Here is an 18,701-nt window from a genome sequence, read left to right on the forward strand (position 1 = left end):
AAATGTAATACATAGGCATAAATTTGCTTTCACATACCATTCATGAAAATGTAATGAGTTTAATAAACCGCTCTGTATAATCAATCTGTCTAATAAATGAAAATGACTTGCGTAAAATCTTGAGTTTTAGGCCCAAAGCAATTTAGAGCTACAAGCAGTTAAAAGGTAACATTATAAATGTGCCATGTAAAAAAAGAATAGGAACTAAATTGTATGAATGACTTTCTAGCAACATTAGCCCTACTGTCAAGTCTTTGAAGAAATACCATTCAACAGTACACTAAAAACGGTTACATATAAAACTTTCAAAGATGTCCCAAAACATCAAACAAAACTATATAAAAACATTGTACTCAAATGTGTTCATCTGTATATCTCCAATAAAGAAAACAGATGGAGAAAAGACAAGTTGTAGAGTTCTTTAAGATTCTACAGGCTTTATTATCTCATTTAAATAATCCTTTAATTAGCCAAGCTCAAAATTACAAGAGGAAGTTTTTTTGTGTTTTGTTTTTATTAAAAATGTTTCAAACCTCATGGGTGTCTGTAAAACATTACAATGAAAAGTCAATCAACATAAACCCAAATGTTGATGTGTCAAATGCCCGCTTGCCCCACCCGACCCCACTGAACTGTCAACAATAATAACTGCCATACCCTGATATTGACCCCAAAATCATTTACAAGAGGTGACAGGAGCTAGCTGGTGCTTTCCTTTTGTCCAATATATCACATAGGAAAAACAGTGTCAACTCTTTGGGGCCCACCTCTGCATTAAAGAAAATATACAAAAAAGAAGAAAAAGAAAAAAGTGGCTAGGTATGTACGCTATGATTAGATCACTGCACCATGGCTTATTACTTCAATTCACAACCATTCACAGAAAAAAAAAAAAATTCATTTATATACTTAATATATAAACTGCTATTTACTTCGGTTTAGTCTACAGAGGATGACGTGCAGATTGTTAATATTTTGTATTTGTCTTTGGAGATGGTTGTAATTAAAGATGACGCAAGAGGCTTCAGCAACGAGATGCCACTAGTTTTCCAATGCAGGTATTGTATGTCCAGGGAATTAACTGGGTTTAGACATGGTCAGGACAGGAGAGGCTTCAGTAGAACAGAACATGGAGCACAAAATAAAAATAAAAAAAAATAAAAAAGCTTTTTTTTGCTCCCATGGTTGGAGGATGACTTCAAAAAGGAAATAACAGGTACAAGTGATGGAATATGTCCTTATCAGCCTTTAGTCATCCTCCCCATCATCCTGAAAAAGAGAGGTCAAAGAAGAAAAAAAAAAAAAAAAAAAACATTAAAATTTATGTTCTAACTGTGGCAGTTTCTGAAGTTTATACAATACAGATATACTTTAAAATCAATTATTTTGAATAAACTTTCAAAACTTTGAATAAACTCTCACCTCACCATCTTCTCCATCGTCCTCCTCTTCATCTTCCTCTCCTTCATCCTCATCCCCCTCTTCATCAATGTCCTCCAAACCCTCCTCCTCTTCCTCATCATCATCCTCTTCACCCTCACCCTCTTCATCATCCATATCAGGGACCTGAGCAGATACAAAAAGTTAAATAAAAGTTCTGACTCTCAATACAGCAAGTGTTTCAGCGTTTCACAATTATATTTCATACCAGGTAGTACTGCAGGGGGTTGGGCCAGATGTCATCTTTAATGACCTCCCCGAGTTCATCAGCCCCTGCGTCAGAGTGATCAGTAAACCAGGTGAAGAAGCTCTCTGGCTCTTCATGTTGCCGTTTCTTCCCTGCCTTGTTCTGTGTCTGTCCAGTACGCTTCGTCAGGTCCTGCATCATACATAATCAGTTAATAGACACCCAAAAACGGAACAGCATTACTTCAAAACTGACCCAAAAAATTGATTTAAACAAAAAATAAAAAGTTAACCCACCTTTCCAGCCTTCCATTTGATTTCAGTGGATTTTGAAGATGGGTCACCACTCTCATTCAAATGGAACTCTTTTGAGAGGACTTTGTTTTCAAAGTATGGATTTTCATCAAAGTACTGCACATAAAATTACAGGTCAGACATTTGATTTTGTCAGACATTACTTTTACACTGGACCAGGCGAAAAGGGTTACTTACAAAATCTATTCTGTAACCTGATTTGATGTCCTCAAACTCTGTGACCTCCACTCTGGTCAGGTAATGAAGTGCTTCTTCATCCTCCTCACCGAGCAAGGCTGAGACTATTAGTGAAAAACAATATATTACAAGTGAATATATAAACAAACCAGCAAAAGCACAGAAGTCACTCATATTTAATAACAGAGGAAGGGTTTCAGTTTCTTACCTTGTGGATGGTTGACAAATGTTGTGACCCAGAAGTTTGGAATTTTGGCTATGAGTTCTGATCTCTTCTGGAAGAATGGCTGACGTAGCTTATTGTACTTCTGCTCTACTTTTAAAATTTCCTCACTCGCCTGCTCATTCAATCTGTGAAAGCAACAAAAGCAATATAAAACAAATGCATCAAATGTGCACTTACAAATGATACTTCAGAGGCACTGGCAAACTCACCTGTCGATTTCATTCTGTACTTCATCAATGTGTTCAATTGCCTCCTGTTGCTCTTTTTCTGAAATGCAATAAAATAACGATTTATTCACGCGTTATAAAATGTAGTAGGATAAAACTGCACGCGTATGCAATCCTTATATAAACTAACATAAAAACATGACTTTTAAAAACATGACTTTTGTTATTACACACAAAGTACTATATATAAAGGAACCATGTAAACACGACGCATTGCGTATATCATAACAGAACAAAAAGCAGCATTATTTTAAGCTAATCTGATCCGATTCAAAACCACAATAGAAAGGTTAAAGTGAAAGCGATGTGTAAGACCGGACGACCAGCTCAATCCGGTACAGTTTCAGCAGCAGCTGCGCAAGGCCGCGAGGTTTAAAAGGAGGAGGCCACGCGCTGGGCCACATTTACCGTTCTCCTAATGAATTACACATTACTGCCGTGCATTTAAAGTATCAGAAAGTCATTTCGACCTACTTGAGCGTCATTAAAACAAGTCTACTGTGATGTGTGATGGAGTGGCAGCATGGTTTTGTGACACATGTGGGAATGGCTCGTGATGGCGGGGGAGACACAATAACCAGTTAGCCTATTAGCACACAACATGGGCTCAATACAGCGCACTAATTATTTTCGAGTCACTGTGGGTTTAAAACGACTCACCTGAGGACATAAGTGAAAAGAATAAGGAAATGTGTGTTTTGATAAACTAAATGCCGCTCGAACGCAATGTTCGTCGCGCGTGGCACAATAAAGCCGCCGCGCGAGGAAACATCATGGCCTCCGGTGCGCGCGACAGCCTTTTGCTGAAATTACCCTGCAAAAATGGACTTCTGCTCGAATAAACGGTCACAGGCTCAGGCTTTACTTAAAGATTAAAATAAATGCTCAGCGAATAGTTAAAACTGATATTCGTGCTTTAAACGCAAGAGGTGTAAGTTACTGAAAATGGCGGTGCGCAGGAGGCCGCCATTACTTTACCCGAGGTCTCGTCCGCTCCGTCGTGATTCGAGTTCTGCTCCTTTCGGCTCACTTTCGCCGCCGACGCCGACATTATTCCCCCACAGCCGAGGATTTGCCTTCTTACTGCTGAAACAAAAACTCCGGAACGTCCTCCTCCGCTCGAGGAAAGCGAAAGAAGGGGAAATAAAGTTGGTTCTAGCTCAGTTTAGAAGTGCGAATATCACAACGTGTGTTGCGCTTCCCCTCCACACATACAACACACTCAAATGAGAGATGCGTATCACACCACGCACCTCCTCTTTTCTGACACTCGCCACTGTGCTCGCATGCGCGCCCCCTCTGGCAGTCCCGAGAACGCGCTTTAGGAGAATAAAGAGCCACGCCTCCTCCTGAGAATATAATATAATATAACAATTCTTAGAATAAGTATATTTTGATGTTGGTAAGGTTTGTTTCATTGTCTTTGACAGGCTGCATTTATTTGATCAAAAATACAGTAAAACAGTAATATTGTTAAATATTATCACAATATAAAACAACAGTTTTCTATTTTAATATATTTTAAAATGTAATTTATTTCTATAATGGCAAAGTTGAATTTTCAGCATCATTACTCCAGTCTTCAGTGTCGATCCTACAGAAATCATTCTTATATACTGATTTGGTGCTCAAGAAACATTATTATTATAAATGTTGAAAACAGTTTTGCTTCTTAATATTTTTGTGGAAACCGTGATACATTTTTTCCCAGAATTCTTTGATGAATAGAAAGCTCAAAAGAACCGTATTTATATGAAACAGAAACCTTTAACAACATTATAGATGCATTTTCTGTCTTTGATCAATTTAATGCATCTTTGCTGAATAAAAGTATTAATTTCTTTTTAAAAAATTACTAAATAAACTTGTCCCGTCATACTGCTGAGTGACAAGACTAAGATTAGACAAGCTTTCTAGCAATAGAGTTGAGTCCTGCATGTGTTAGCTATAGCTTTGTTGTCCTGTCTCTTTACCCACATTTTACACCATATTTCATATATATATTCACATCTTTTACACCATATTTCATATTTAACCTATGAATTTATCAATTTATGAGATTTATAATCCAAAATATTGAGCTGTAAATCAGTTTGAAATCCTGTAATATCAGTTCCTTCATTCATTAATTGACCTGAATGTCAGATTTGTTAGTGCTTATATATTTATAGATATTTGACATACTTTTTTGTATCTGATGGTGTTGATTGTGTTTTGGCAGAATAATGAACACAAGCCTATGGATTTTGAAGAAAATCATACATGCATCAATGCTTATACATATTTAGCTTAGCTAAACTTCAGCCATAATAAACTCAAGAGTTACACTGATTACACTTTAATGCTGCTTTCAATATGTCAGTGATGTACGTTTTACAAAGTGCGCGGCTGATATCACATAGCTACGTCACGCAAATACCTTTGTGAAGCCAGAAATCATAAACAAAGGAGATGAGTGTTTTTAAAGGTAAATTCATATATCACCTAATACACTTTTTTATTTATTTTACTTTATTTATTTATTTAAAATACAGTGATGCAGGACTTTAGCTATATCACTTGATGTTTGTAGTTTCTAAATTACAATCACAAATTAGGCAAGTGTAATTGCCTTTAGTTAACTGTAGCTAAGCTTTTCATTTAAAGTGACAGAATAAACTAACTGAATTATAGCTTGAAGACTGTAATACTAGTCCTGTGATCTGGACCTTCTAAATTTGGGAATGTCCTGCAACCTTTGTTTTAGTTGCTTTTTTTTTTAACTATTAAGCTACTGCTACATACTTCTACAAAGAGCAATTGTTTTTGACGTTTCTAAACACTCCTCCATTTATTTCCTCTTCTTCCACCCCATACCCCTGCTTCACGTTTTTAGTTATCAATATAAGAAAGAATAAATAAATAAATAAATAAATAAATCAGATTTTGTCAAGGACTTTTATTTTAAAAAATAAAGCAAATTTACTGAAGAAAGGCGTGGCCGAATATTGTTTCCTGCTTCACATCGCGTTCAGCTTCGGCTTGGTAGGAGGATTGGGAAACACTAGCATCACTTCGCTCCCGGGGAGTCGGGAAACTGAGATTTTTTTTTTTTTTTACAAGATCAAAGCGTTTATTTCATTTTCACGTTATGATTACGTCAACTTGCGTTTATTTGGATATATCCTAGGAAATTCTCCGAGGAGCGCAAGGTAAAATGTCATTTAAGTTATTGTATTCTCCTCGATCAATCTCGCTTTTTCTTCTGGATTGTGTCAGTTTGATTTGTGTGGGGAAAGTGTGATTTAGACAAGTTTATGTCTTGTTGTAAATAATGTTGCATTTATCATAAGAGGAATCATAACTTTTATGTATGTTATGTTAATTATAATTCCTAATATCAGCTGGCAGTGTCATAGTCAAGTTACACATAAAGCACATGACACATTACATGAATACACTACACACTTTGGTTTTCCATGACTAATTTTTTTAAGTTTAAAAGCCAGAAATCCTAAGTTTTTTTATAAATATAATACAATAGATTTATGTTTGACAAACTAGTATTGTCATCCACTTAAATGGTGATTTTGGGCCTGTCCCACATCGAAAGACTTCTGTCAAATGTCATCAAATTGATTGAATCTATTGAATAGATAATTATTTAACTGTATTTAAATTGATTCATGAATCAAATTTGTACTATACAATTCTATGCAATGCTGTGTGAAGTAGTTTTACGTGTAGGGTGATTTCAGATTGATTGGGACATTTTTTCCAATTCTTCTCAATGGCAAAAAGTGTCCCAATCACCCCGAATTCACCCTATAGCATGTCACACCAACTTCTCAATATATTTTTTTTCCATCTACCTATATACAGAGTTAATAAGAAGTCTGTATCAAAGGTTAGAGTTATTTTTAAAAATAAATTACAGTCCATCTTCAGAATGTGTCATTCTGGATTTCCTAGAGGATTTCCTTTAATGTTGTTCAGAATAGTCTCTGCTGAGTCTATGGCATCCATAGCTTTTTCCCATGAAGGCATTTGATGAGCTGGTTTGAATTGATTCTAGCAGGCAGCAGCACATTCCAGTCGACCCAACGCACCCAAACATCCAAAGCATTTTGGGGAGTGCTTCAGGGTAGAGTATATGGGTAATGGCAAACCCTCATTTTGCATTCGGTTGTAAAAAGGTTGATTGCAGTAGGAATAATCATATTGTAATAGTTACTTTTTTTTGCTTTGCTTTATTTATTGAGCATTTCTGTCAATAAAAATCGGCCGATATATGTTAATTTTTAATGTTATCGTTATCTGCCCGATTTGGCCGATATATTAAAGCCGATAAATGGCTAATTTCCTTCAGCTGAGACACTTCAGATGCGCACTGTCCACCATGATGGTTTTGAATTGCTTGAAATATGATTGGAATGACTTCAAGAAGGAAAATACATTTAAGTTCAACATGTGCAGCGCAAGTCTGTCATATAAGCTAAATAAAATTAAAATGAGAACATTATAATTGTGTGTTTTGGACATGGCTTTTAATGGTGAGACTTCTGTTTTTGTAATCAGGTTTTTTTTAAATTATATAAAAATTTGGATTTAGATTTATCGGCTTTCAAATATAACGAATTATCGTTATCGGTATCAGCCAAAATTTTCATATCGGTGCATCCCTACTTGATTAACTGGGCTGCATGAGGTGCTGTATGTGGATTTTTTTCTGTTTTTATAGGGGAATGGCACCTGAGGGATATTTTTCTTGGTCTGTAACAGATTCATGTCAGTTTTATTGCTTTCAGATTCAGAACTCAACATTTCCCAGCCCACAGCTCAGCAGTGATTGGTTAGTCAGGCATATTAAGGTGCTGAGATTGTCAGGTTTAGCTCAAAATATGTGGCCTTTTGCCAATCATCTTCTTTTAAAGTCAACAAGAAATCAAAACCAGCCTTATTTGCTTTTAGAATAACTGTTCCTCATCATATAACTGAATGATTTATCAGTGCACATTATTCTAAAGGAAAAAAGAGTTTGTCTAGCTGCGGGCAGACGTTTTGCTGTGGCGCCGGGGAGTGATTGGGGGGTTAGGTGCCTTGCTCAAGGGCACCTCAGTCAATTCCTGCCGGTATTGAGAAACGAACTCGCAACTTTCGGGTTACCAGTCTGACTCTCTAACCATTAGGCCACTACTGACTAGAAAAAGCTGTTTAGGCTGAATTTTTTTGGTTGCCGAAATTTCACTGCGTCACTTCTTTATAATCTCAAAGAATCAAAACATACCTCCAACCTTCTCGCTCCATGTAACGTCCCTTTTCGCAGTCCAATCAATTCTTGATGAATAAAATCATATCCCGTTTTACTTTTTTTTTTTTTTTTCTCATTGAATATCTTGTATCAGAAATAGGGCTATGAAACTTGTTTCCTGTTAGCTTTAATCATTTCAAAACATTATTTATGAAATCAAAGAAACATTTATAGCATAAAATGCTGTAAAGTTTTGCTTATATGCATGCTCAACTTTCTCATATGTTTTGGTCCTTCTGTGAGCTCTTCATTATAAATTAGTATTGGTTTTAAGAAATTTGGGTGGAAGCGACTGCCTGCATACCCAGTGGGACGTCCTGTGGACCGGGCAGAGACACTGACCCAGTTGTACCTCTCTTGAGCTGACTGCACTCTGCTTGATCACATTAGCAGCTCTCAGAGGAATGATTTCATTGAATGGAAGCTCTTATTAGTAGCGTCATGGTTCTTATGTCTCAGACCCTTGGCAAGGATTTGGACTGATGTCTTACTTGATGGTAAAAAACCTTTAAAAGTAGTGTTTCCTAACTATGTGCTGTTTAGGGATTTTTTTTATAGGCTTATTTACAGGTTTTGGCCTCCTGCTGTAATAATTGCAGACTGTTCAGTGTGTGTGTGTGTGTGTGTGTGTGTGTGTGTGTGTGTGTATAATCAACTGTCCAAACAAACACATTCCTCCCATCAGCCTTCATACTGATGCTCAATTAACAAGCGGCTGCTGTGTCAGGTCTGCAAGGAATTTCCATTAGATGTGTGACTGAAATAGCCCGAAGAATATTCCAAACACTGAATTCATAAGTTTTTGGTGAGATACAGTGAAGGAATTGAATCCCTTGAACTTCACAGGACCATCTTGCCTGTTTTGCATATCAAACGGTTTGTTTAGGCAGAGCGTCAGTAGGTCAGGACTGTGGTCACCGTTTAGTGGGCCATTAGAGATTCCTGGACTGTTCTGTCCTGCTTGGATTCCCTCTCGAGAGAATTAGTTCTTGTTTTTGTTTTTCAAAAGCTTCGAATTATTCCCCACAAGGTCCTTTTCCCTTTAATGTTTGAGAAAACTTCACTGTGGACTTCCTGTCAGACCAATGTCTTTACCACATGTATCTACCTCGGCAAAACAACATCTGTTTTATTTGTGTGTGCACTGCTTTCTGGTTTTTAGGATTGTAATCTTCTATTCCTATATTCGCACATTTATTTTATTCCGAAGAGAGGGTCCATTTATTTTTTTTACCCACAGCACTGGATGCATTTTCTCATCCTACACTACATGAGCCAAATGACTTTCCACTATGTTCCACATATTTAAGGCATCGTCACACTCTGTCACTTTCACAGGCAAACTGACCACCCAGCAGGAAGTTTAAACATGGCCATGAAGTCCAAAAGCTCATTCACACCAAGAACGATAACTTTAACGATAACTACTATAGAAACATCCACTCAAACAGGTGATAACATTCTGTTTATTATTAGCACGTATTGTAGTTAGGGTTGCAAAATTCCGGGAATTTTCAAAGCTGGAAACTTTCCATGGGAATTAACAGGAATATATGGGAATTAACGAGAATTAATAGGAATAAACAGGGAATTTGCAAAATTGCAGGTTAGCTTATAACAGGGTACTTAGGCTAAATGTAGTTGATAAAAACATCTTGCAGCATAATTTTGGTTAAAACAACCAGATTTAATGCAATTTCAGTTGAATTTTTACCCTGCACATTCCTCAATCACATTCACACAGCACACTACTTACTGCAGGGCTATTGAGGCCACACCCCCTGCATGCACTGTGCCTTCCCCCAGTCCATAACATGCACATTTGATCAAAAATACAGAAAAAACAGTAATATTGTAAAATATAACCACAATTTAAGATAATGGTTTTCTATTTTAATATACATTAAAATATAATTTATTTCTGTGATGCAAAGCTGAATTTTCAGCATCATTACTAGTCTTCAGTGTCACATGATCCTTCAGAAGTCATTCTAATATGCTGATATGATACTCAATTATCAATGTTGGAAACAGTTGTGCTGCTTAATATTTTTTATAACCTGTGATACTTTTTCAGGATTCTTTGATGAATAAAAATTTATAGAACAGCATTTATTTAAAATAGAAATATTTTGTAACAATACACTACCATTCAAAATTTTGGGGTCAGTCATTTTTTCCTTTTTTTTTTTTTTTTTTTTTTTTTTTTTGAAAGAAATGTATACTTTTATTCAGCAAGGATGTGTAAAATTGATGATAAATTATATTAAAGTGATATTGTTAGAAAATATTTCTATTTTGAATAAATGCTGTTCTTTTTAACTTTTTATTCATCAATAAATCCTGAAAAAAGTATTACAGGTTCCAAAAAAATATTAAGCAGCACAACTGTTTCCAACATTGATAATAACTGAGTATCAAATCAGCATATTAGAATGATTTCTGAAGGATCATGTGACACTGAAATAAATAACACATAACAATTGCTGCAATAAAAATATATTTATTTTACATATTTACTAAAATTAGAATTACTTGAATAAAAAGAAATGTCATGTTATGACCAAACAAAATGTTTATATTTATGTTTGTATATGATACATTTTATATAAATATTATAAATCTATATAAATTTCCCTAAATTTCCAATAAATTCCTGTTAAGTTTCCAAATTGGAATCTTTCCCAAATTCCCCAGGTTAAGTTCTCGTGGAAAGTTTCCGGAAATTCCCCGGAAACTTTCCGCCCCTTTGCAACCCTAATTGCAGTTATGTCTTTTACTGCTTTAAACTCCTTAAAGTCAGGTGGATTCTGATTGGCTGTCAATGTTTTTATCGTTCATCAGCTGGAAAAAAATCATTCTAAAAGTGATTCCAATGATAGTTGCCTCATGATAGTTGTGGTGTGGACTTCCTATACTATATATACTATATATTCCTACAAATTAGAATGATTGTTCAGACTTTACAGTTATAGTTATTATAGTTGTTGTTTTTTGTTGTGAACAGTCAACCCTCTACAATGCGAGTAAACCAGCTTCAGTGTGTCCATAGAGGGTTGGAACAGGCCCTAAAGAAAAAAAAAAAAAAAAATTATGTCTCTCCCTACGCAGGTTCTGGTTTTATTTGTACATCTGTGTTGTGGACTGCCATTATAACAGATGCTTCTTTATGTACCTGAAATGACCCTTGACCCCAGTAGACACAGAAAGTCACGCAGTTCCTCTGCATAGTCTGAGTTGATTTGAAAGAGAAACCTTCCCCCATTCTCAAAAGCTTTGAAAGCATCCTCTATTTCTATAACCTCTTTCCCAATTGACCAATGCTTAGACTGACTCATTTTAGAGTCATAGAGTGCATATGATTCATAATGTTGTAACCTCAAAAATTTAATATTGCTTTCACTTTAAAGACTCACTTCAAACAGAGTTTGCACTTTCAGCTCAGATTCCACTGGCGATCATTGAGTTTGTCCTGTTACCCGATATGAATTTGCTTGTGTGGTCCCGCATGTTTGAGGCTGTGTGTCTATGAATTGTTTTTAGAAGCGTGTTGATGGATATGTCTATGTATTGAAGTGTAAAGTGTTGAGGCACTGTGGTTCAGTGCGCTCAGATTTGTGCTAATGCCCGGTAGCCGTTTTCATACTGAACGCTGAAATCATGTCTGATAAAAAGTTGGCCGCCATGACCTCTCAAGTGGGACGTTAACTCAGGCAACTAACTCTGCTCAGCTGAAGAATTTTACTGCAGAGTGTCTTCTCTTTCCCTCAGGGCTTGTACAATTACATTTTTTATGACTTTACAGTTTCTGAGAAAGAAAGAAAATTGAAGAATCTTACCATGGTGCCCAGCTTCATTGCTAACACTTAGTATATTTTCTGTGATTTTATTTTGATTTATTTACTTTTGCACATTATGGAAGCTAGAATTAAATAATGTTTAGAACTTTTAATTTTTTTTAGATGAATTTAAAGATGCCTACATTTTACGATACCATCAGGTTTGGCTTAATGTGTCTATATTCTTTTAGTCAGCATTAGGACTGTGAGTTGTGGTCTGGAGTTGGGTGTGGTGCTTTTTGTTTTGACTCCTGTTCAAACATATCAACTTAAAAGGCTTGTTGGGAAAAATAGGGGTGTTTGGGCTGATGTCTATCCGGGCATGCCTCATCTGTTTGCCATCAAAGTATCCAAATCGCCTTAGTTTTCGATTTGCAAAGAGAGGCCACATAGGGTCAAGGAGAGTGTCAGAGTTCACAACTGCTTTAGCATGCACAGGAGTCTCTAGTTCTTGATTTTTTTTTAAGAAGTTACATCAACATGTGAGTACACTTATACTTGCACAGACCTTCCTTCTAGATCTCTGTTGTTCATACATTTTTGTAGCTACCTAACCCTCATAGAAGGGCTATGGCAATTTTACATATTTATTAAGACATATATATGTAAATACATTTATATACACACATAAACATACACTAGTGAGGACCATCTTCACAAGTATGCTATGAAGGAAATTTACTGTACTTAAAGAAATTAAGCATTTTGACCTCACAATTGAAGTGAAATTTTAACACACACAAACAATTTCAGTTTTCAAATAGCTTAAATTTTGCCTCTGTAGTGTACTGCATATAGCTGTTGTGTTTTTCTAGCCTCAGGCCTAGCCCTGTTGCTCTTGACGTTTAAAGCCTTTTAAGGCTAGACGCAGTTGGTCAGCTCTTCCAACGGGCCTGGCCTCCACCCATGATGATGTGATAAGAAAGGCAGTTCCATCCTCTTCTGACTCTCCTCCAATCACACAGTGTTGTGTGCATTCAAACACTGGCCAATGACTGTTTTCCCCTAAAGTGTCTGAGTTTACAGTGTGTGTGAAGCTGCATAAATAGAGTCCTCTGGGACCGTAATGTTACATTCCAGCTGTCTCCAAGCAAAAACATAGACTTGTACACAATGTGTTCCCCGAGGAAAATAACCAGTGCTGGAGTAAGGTAATGAGATATTTCGATTAAAGCTGTGCATGATTGAATGCGATTGAATGCTATTGAATGCTAGAGGACAAAAAGATAGGTCTGAAGAATAAATTATGTTGCAGCAATGTCTTTGTGATGTATATTTTTGTTTATGGCTAGGTTTACTTAGCACTGCATGCCATACTGTTCAGAAACTTCTTTCTCTAACACTGTTTTGTATTTTCTGAAGGAGTGGAGTATTTTAAATTGTCATTCAATATTAACTTGTTCTGCATTTTTGTTTGTTCCATTTGAATCTGCATAATTGCAGCCAGTTTAATCCAAATGACTTATCATCTGCTTCCCTTTATTTAGATTACGCTGTAAATGTATCAAAAACTTGGAGCCAAGCATGAAAAAGGCGACCAAGCCCACGGCCGCCACCTCCAGAACCTCAGCGGGCACTAAGGCCCCAGGCAGACCTGAGGGAAGCAGCATTATGGGCACAGGTGGCAAGATGACAAACAAAAGCCATAGTTCAGCTCCACTGTCTAAGGTAACTCTTTAATATGGAGAAATCGGAAACATTTGTTAGTTAGTGCTAGCTAAGAATGTTGCATTTAACTTGTGATTTGTCTGTAGCAGATCATTAACTTAATGTTTTGCATGCTAACCAGGCAAAGAGCAATGATGATCTCCCAGCAGTCAGTGCAGGAAGTGGAGCAGTATCCATAAGCAACAGTAACACTACTGCAAGAAACAAGAGAGGAACCTTCTCTCAGAACACCAGCAGCACTGAGACCAGGTCCAAGACCAGTTCAGGTAGCGCTAAGCATTGCATTGATTCTAAAGATGTTAAAATCTTCTGCTTGTGTTGCAAAATTACTTTAATACCCACAACACCACTAATTAAATGTCCATAAAATATTATGTAGTTATGGAAATGTTTCAACTTACAACCATTTTTTTTTTCTCTTGTAGGTCTTTCAGGAAGGCGTGCCATGACATCCACAGCCAAGGATCCAGGCACGACCCGAGAGAACTTGCGAGAACGAACCAGAGCCAGTGCTGCCAAAAAGCTCGCCGTACCCAATGATGCCTTGCCTCAGAAGCGGTCACGATGCCATACTGTAGCCGAGACTGATTCTCGGATGAGCAAATCTCGCTCAGACAGCCAGATAAGCCATAAAGCAGTGCTGGAATGTCAAGTGAAGGACTTGCTGGGCTTAGCCAAGAGCAAAGACCTGGAGATCCTCCATCTCCGCTCTGAACTTAGAGGTATGAAGGCCAAGCTTGGTCTGGAAGAACTTGAAGCCCCTGATCCAGAACAAGGTTCTCAAGAAAACAAGCAGCCTCAGGAGAAAGAGGTTTCTCCTGTGATCAGTGCCACTGATGTAGAGTCCACTCTCCTCCTCCTTCAAGACCAGAACCAGGGTATCCTTGATGAGCTAAATATGCTCAAAAGTGAAAACCGGATGCTGAAGGATCGCCTCAATGCTCTTGGCTTCTCTCTGGAGCACCGTCTGGACAGCCCTGACAAAGGTCTGCGTTGCCCGTCCCTTAGTCCTGAGCCTGTAGCTTCCGGCAGCAGTGGAGGTCATCGTGAAAGCAGAGGGGGTGGCATGCGCACGTCTTCCGCAGAAGGCTCCACCCAAGGCTCTACTGAGGACCTGCTGTCAGAGCCGAGACGTGTAGGCTCTCCTGATGCAGTGGACAGTGAGTGCAGTGAGGCCTACCAGCCAATCACCTCCAGTGATGATGCTTTGGACGCGCCCTCAGGTTGTGGATCATCTTCTGAATCAGAAGGAGGGCCACCAAGCCGGGAACATTCCCGCAGGGGCAGCAGCGGGAACACCAGCGAGGTTTCCGTGGCCTGCCTGACTGAGCGAATCCATCAAATGGAGGAGAACCAGCACAGCACATCAGAAGAACTCCAAGCCACCCTGCAGGAGCTTGCTGATCTCCAGCAGATCACACAAGAGCTGACCACGGAGAACGAACGCCTGGGTGAGGAGCGTGCCATTCTTGTCGACTCCCTCTGTCAACAAGGGGAGCGTCTAGAACTGTACGGAAGACAGCTGGACTACTTCCGTGGCCTTCTTGACGAGCACCGGGTGGCGTATGCCAAGGATGACGAAGATGCCAAAAGTGGGCGCTATGTGGAGCTGGAGAGGCGCTACGCCGAGCTGAACGAGGGCTCGCGTTTTGAGCGGGAGCAGCTGCTTGGTGTGCAGCAACAGCTAAGCAGTGCGCTCAAGATGGCGGAACAGGAGAACGCAGAAGCCCAAGGCCTGATGGCAGCATTAAAAGAGCGTGTCCACATGGCAGAGAGAGCTGTGGAAATGGAGCGGAGGGAGCGAGCCGTCGCCAAAGCGGAGTTGGAAGCGCTGATGGTGGTGTCCGAAGGGGAGCAGGTGGAGCTGAACCGCTGCAGAATCCAACTTGAGCAAGAGAGACAGAGAGTGGCCCAGCTGCTCTCCATCCACAATGCAGGGGATAAGACCGACATACGCCACCTGCTGGACAGCGAGAGATTAGACAAGGAGCAAGCCGAGGCCAAGGCAGCTCAGTTACAAGAGGAACTGGGGCACACGCGCAGTGAAGCTGCCCAGCTCCAGGAGGCAATTAGCAAGGTGAAATTGACAAACACACTCAGATAACTCATATCTTTGATTATTTTAAGTTGTCTTAAGCTGCGTCCAAAGTCACATACTCTATGAAAATGTACTACATTTGATAAAGAACTTATTTCACAACTGTTAAAAAAAGTATTTTGTATGTAGTATGGATATGTGTAGTAAAAATGAAATACATCTGCCAAGTTGTCATTGTTATGTGACTTATGCTGTCAGTTGCGTCGCTTCTCTGCCATTCACAACACCTCTATCGTGGCCTAATGAAATAGTATGACCATCGGATTTGCTTACTGTTATGAATACTATGAATTCAAACATACTCTTTTCACATACTGTCTATATAGTAGGGAAGTAGGCATATTCGGACATAGGGGCTGCGTCCAAAATCGCATACTCTCGAGTAGGTACTTATTTTTAATAAGTAATTGCTTAATGACCACTAAAAAAAGTACATTCTATATGGCATGAATGTGTGAATCCAAACGTACTACATTCACCATGTTGTCATTATCATGTGACCTACCAGCATCAGTTGTGTCGCTTCACTGCCATTCACAAATCCTCTCCCGTGGCCTCATGGGATAGTAAAGTGTCCATCGTATGCACACTTCAGAAGTACTAGGTCATCCGGGTACTTTTGCTTACTCTTTTATGAGTACTGTGAATTCGGACGTACTTTTGTCACATACTGAATTCACATATTGAATCTCCAGGTTAACTAGTAGCAGTGTACTGTACATTTTCCAACATGTATCGCAATAGTAAGATATTTCTTTATTGATTAAAATATATATATATATATATATATGTATTTGTAATAATAATAAATGGGGGGGGATAGTCAGGTTTTTCTTGTTTTGTCTTTAGCTGATCACATGCCTGTTGTATCCCTGCTAACGTGTATCCTTGTGTTCGCTAAAGCTTGAGGGTGAGTTCCGAGCATTTCGTGACGATATCCAGGCACAGTTAGCGGAGCAGAAGCGGCTCCTGGAGCAGCAGTGCTCTGAGCTAGAGGAGAAGGATACAGAGATCGCTGACATGAAGGAGACCATCTTTGAGCTGGAGGATGAAGTTGAGCAGCATCGTGCTGTCAAGCTCCATGACAACCTCATCATTTCCGACCTGGAGAGTAAGTCACATGACAAAATGGTTTCCATGGCTCACTAAATACTATTTATATTTAATTGACACATTAAATATATGTACAGTCAAACCAAAATTTATTCAGACACCTTGAACATTTCATTCATTAATACGGTTTATATAATATATTTAATAAAATATGACAAGATCTCAGAGTTAAACTGTGTCAGAAAAAAATAATCTTAATTATGTCAGATAACACTTAAGCAAAACATGCTCAGGTCAAAGTGTCTGAATAATTTTTGGTTCCAAATTTTTATCAATTTTACTGGTAGTCCGCTGTATGAAGAATTTTTGGGTATAATATGTCACAGTTTACTTTATTTTGCTATCCTCACTTACATAAATGAACTATAGTGTCCTGCACCCACTGTAAAAATATATAAAAAATGTCTGAATAATTTTTGGTTTGACTGTATATGTATACATTTATATTTAATTAATACATAATATTGAATATATTTATCAAAATAATATATTTTTTATAGTTATTTTTATCAAAAATATTGTGCCAAAAAATTCTATAGAGCTAAGGCACTTTCACACCAAGGATGATAACTATAAAAATAAAGATATAGTTCTAAAAATCATTCTAAATATAAATGAATAGCAGAGTCCACACCACAACTATAATGATAACGGCACACTGGAACGATATCATTGGAATCACTTTCAGAATGTTTTTTTTTCCAGCTGATGAATGATAAAAACATTGACAGCCAATCAGAATTCATCCTGCTTTAAAGAGCTTGATCATTTAAAGCGGCAGACGACAAAACTGCAGCACGTGCTTAAAATAAACATATTGTGCGTTGGTGTGAACGCTATTATATCATTATAGTTATGTTTGTAGTTATCATTCTTGGTGTGAACGGCCTTTAGGCTGAAGATAAAACTTGCTATATCCAAGGTTTGTATTAGTATATACTAATGCATAATGTAAGATAGATCTCAAGTAAAGAATTGTACAGAAAACTTTTTTCTATGTATATAACAAACAAATTTGTCTGGTGTTAGCCAGATGTTGACCAGACAGTTTTGTTTTCATTATTTTGTAGTTATGCAGGCTTCTGTCCACATAGAGGCGTCATCGAGCTATCTTGAGTATACAATACAGACATTTTCTTGACTTAACATGTCTTTAGCTTTCAGTTTCATTTTATTGGCATGATAGTTTTACTGAAAAAAATAGCTTAATTGTATAAAAATAAAATTAAAATTAGGCATTTGAATAAAATAAACTTTCAGCAACACATTAATGAACATTTAACTTTCTTTATAAATCTGTATTTATTTCTGCCATTTTCCCTCCTCAGATTCCATCAAAAAGCTTCATGATCAGAAATATGATATGGAGAAGGAGATTAAGGTTCTTCACCGTAAATTGCGGGTAAATTTCCCCTTTTTATGTGCTGTGTTTGCACTGTGTATATTAGGATTATTATAGTAATTCTAATCTTAAAAATGGTTTGAAATCAGTACTAACAATTAAAAAGGAATTTATACCTGTATGATATTATGCTTTAGCCACATTGGACCAGCGGTTTGGAAAATGGATTCATTCAGCGTGTGATTTACAGTGCATTATGGGTATTCTCTAGCCATTGAGCGTATATCGGTTGTAAACTCGTTATTGTGGTGCATTGTGGGATTGAATGAGTGCACTCGATAATGTCCATTATGGTATCGGACACCACTGCAAATGGCTGTCCCCTCAAATAGTGCCCTATTTAAGGGTATAGGGGGTGATTTCAGACACTGCCCATGATTCTCCAAATTAATTTAACTGACACCTGTCACTCACAGGAGGAATCAGCTGAGTGGCGTCAGTTCCAAGCTGATCTGCAAACGGCTGTTGTCATCGCCAATGACATCAAGACGGAAGCTCAGGAGGAGATCGGAGACCTACGGCGTCGCCTTCAGGAAGCTCAGGAGAAAAATGAGAAGATGAACAAAGAACTGGATGAACTAAAGAGCAGAAAGTAAGAGATGTAATGTACATTTACAACACAATGTAAATATGTTGTGACTAGGGTGTTGACACTCAGACACAGGATGTGTGATTGTGTTTGTAAGGGCAAATATTTGCATATGCTGGAGACTTGAGTGT

General features: G+C 37.9%; 2 protein-coding genes across 7 annotated transcripts in view; one reads left to right on the forward strand and one right to left on the reverse strand.

Annotated features, from left to right (window-relative positions):
- Window positions 1–417: 417 nt before the first annotated feature.
- Window positions 418–3,870, reverse strand: LOC127503224 (protein SET). Of its 2 annotated transcripts, none has more exons than XM_051876759.1 (8): window positions 3,550–3,870; window positions 2,554–2,611; window positions 2,327–2,469; window positions 2,119–2,222; window positions 1,924–2,037; window positions 1,649–1,819; window positions 1,428–1,566; window positions 418–1,269 (listed from the first exon to the last, which is right to left on the reverse strand). In XM_051876759.1, exons 1-8 carry the CDS (start codon window positions 3,620–3,622, stop codon window positions 1,265–1,267), a joined length of 807 nt encoding a protein of 268 aa, XP_051732719.1. In that variant the 5' UTR covers window positions 3,623–3,870; the 3' UTR covers window positions 418–1,264. The 2 variants fall into 2 exon arrangements, with proteins under 2 accessions (XP_051732719.1, XP_051732718.1); XM_051876758.1 differs by having other exon boundaries at window positions 1,423–1,566; window positions 3,550–3,869.
- A 1,694-nt stretch (window positions 3,871–5,564) lies between these two features.
- LOC127503888 (cytospin-A-like) overlaps window positions 5,565–18,701 on the forward strand; it is a 32,240-nt gene continuing 19,103 nt past the window's right edge. For 3 of the 5 annotated variants that reach the window (XM_051878072.1, XM_051878070.1, XM_051878073.1), the window contains exons 1-7: window positions 12,679–12,851; window positions 13,188–13,368; window positions 13,490–13,634; window positions 13,794–15,445; window positions 16,370–16,577; window positions 17,908–17,981; window positions 18,398–18,573. In XM_051878072.1, coding sequence (XP_051734032.1) covers window positions 12,814–12,851; window positions 13,188–13,368; window positions 13,490–13,634; window positions 13,794–15,445; window positions 16,370–16,577; window positions 17,908–17,981; window positions 18,398–18,573 — 2,474 coding nt within the window. In that variant the 5' untranslated portion in view covers window positions 12,679–12,813. Of the gene's footprint in view, window positions 5,763–12,677; window positions 12,852–13,187; window positions 13,369–13,489; window positions 13,635–13,793; window positions 15,446–16,369; window positions 16,578–17,907; window positions 17,982–18,397; window positions 18,574–18,701 lie in introns of those variants that run through there. The other 2 variants (XM_051878074.1, XM_051878071.1) reach the window with 2 other exon arrangements.

Source organism: Ctenopharyngodon idella, chromosome 21 (genome assembly GCF_019924925.1).
Source record: "Ctenopharyngodon idella isolate HZGC_01 chromosome 21, HZGC01, whole genome shotgun sequence".
In the NCBI taxonomy this organism is placed as follows: Eukaryota; Metazoa; Chordata; class Actinopteri; order Cypriniformes; family Xenocyprididae; genus Ctenopharyngodon; species Ctenopharyngodon idella.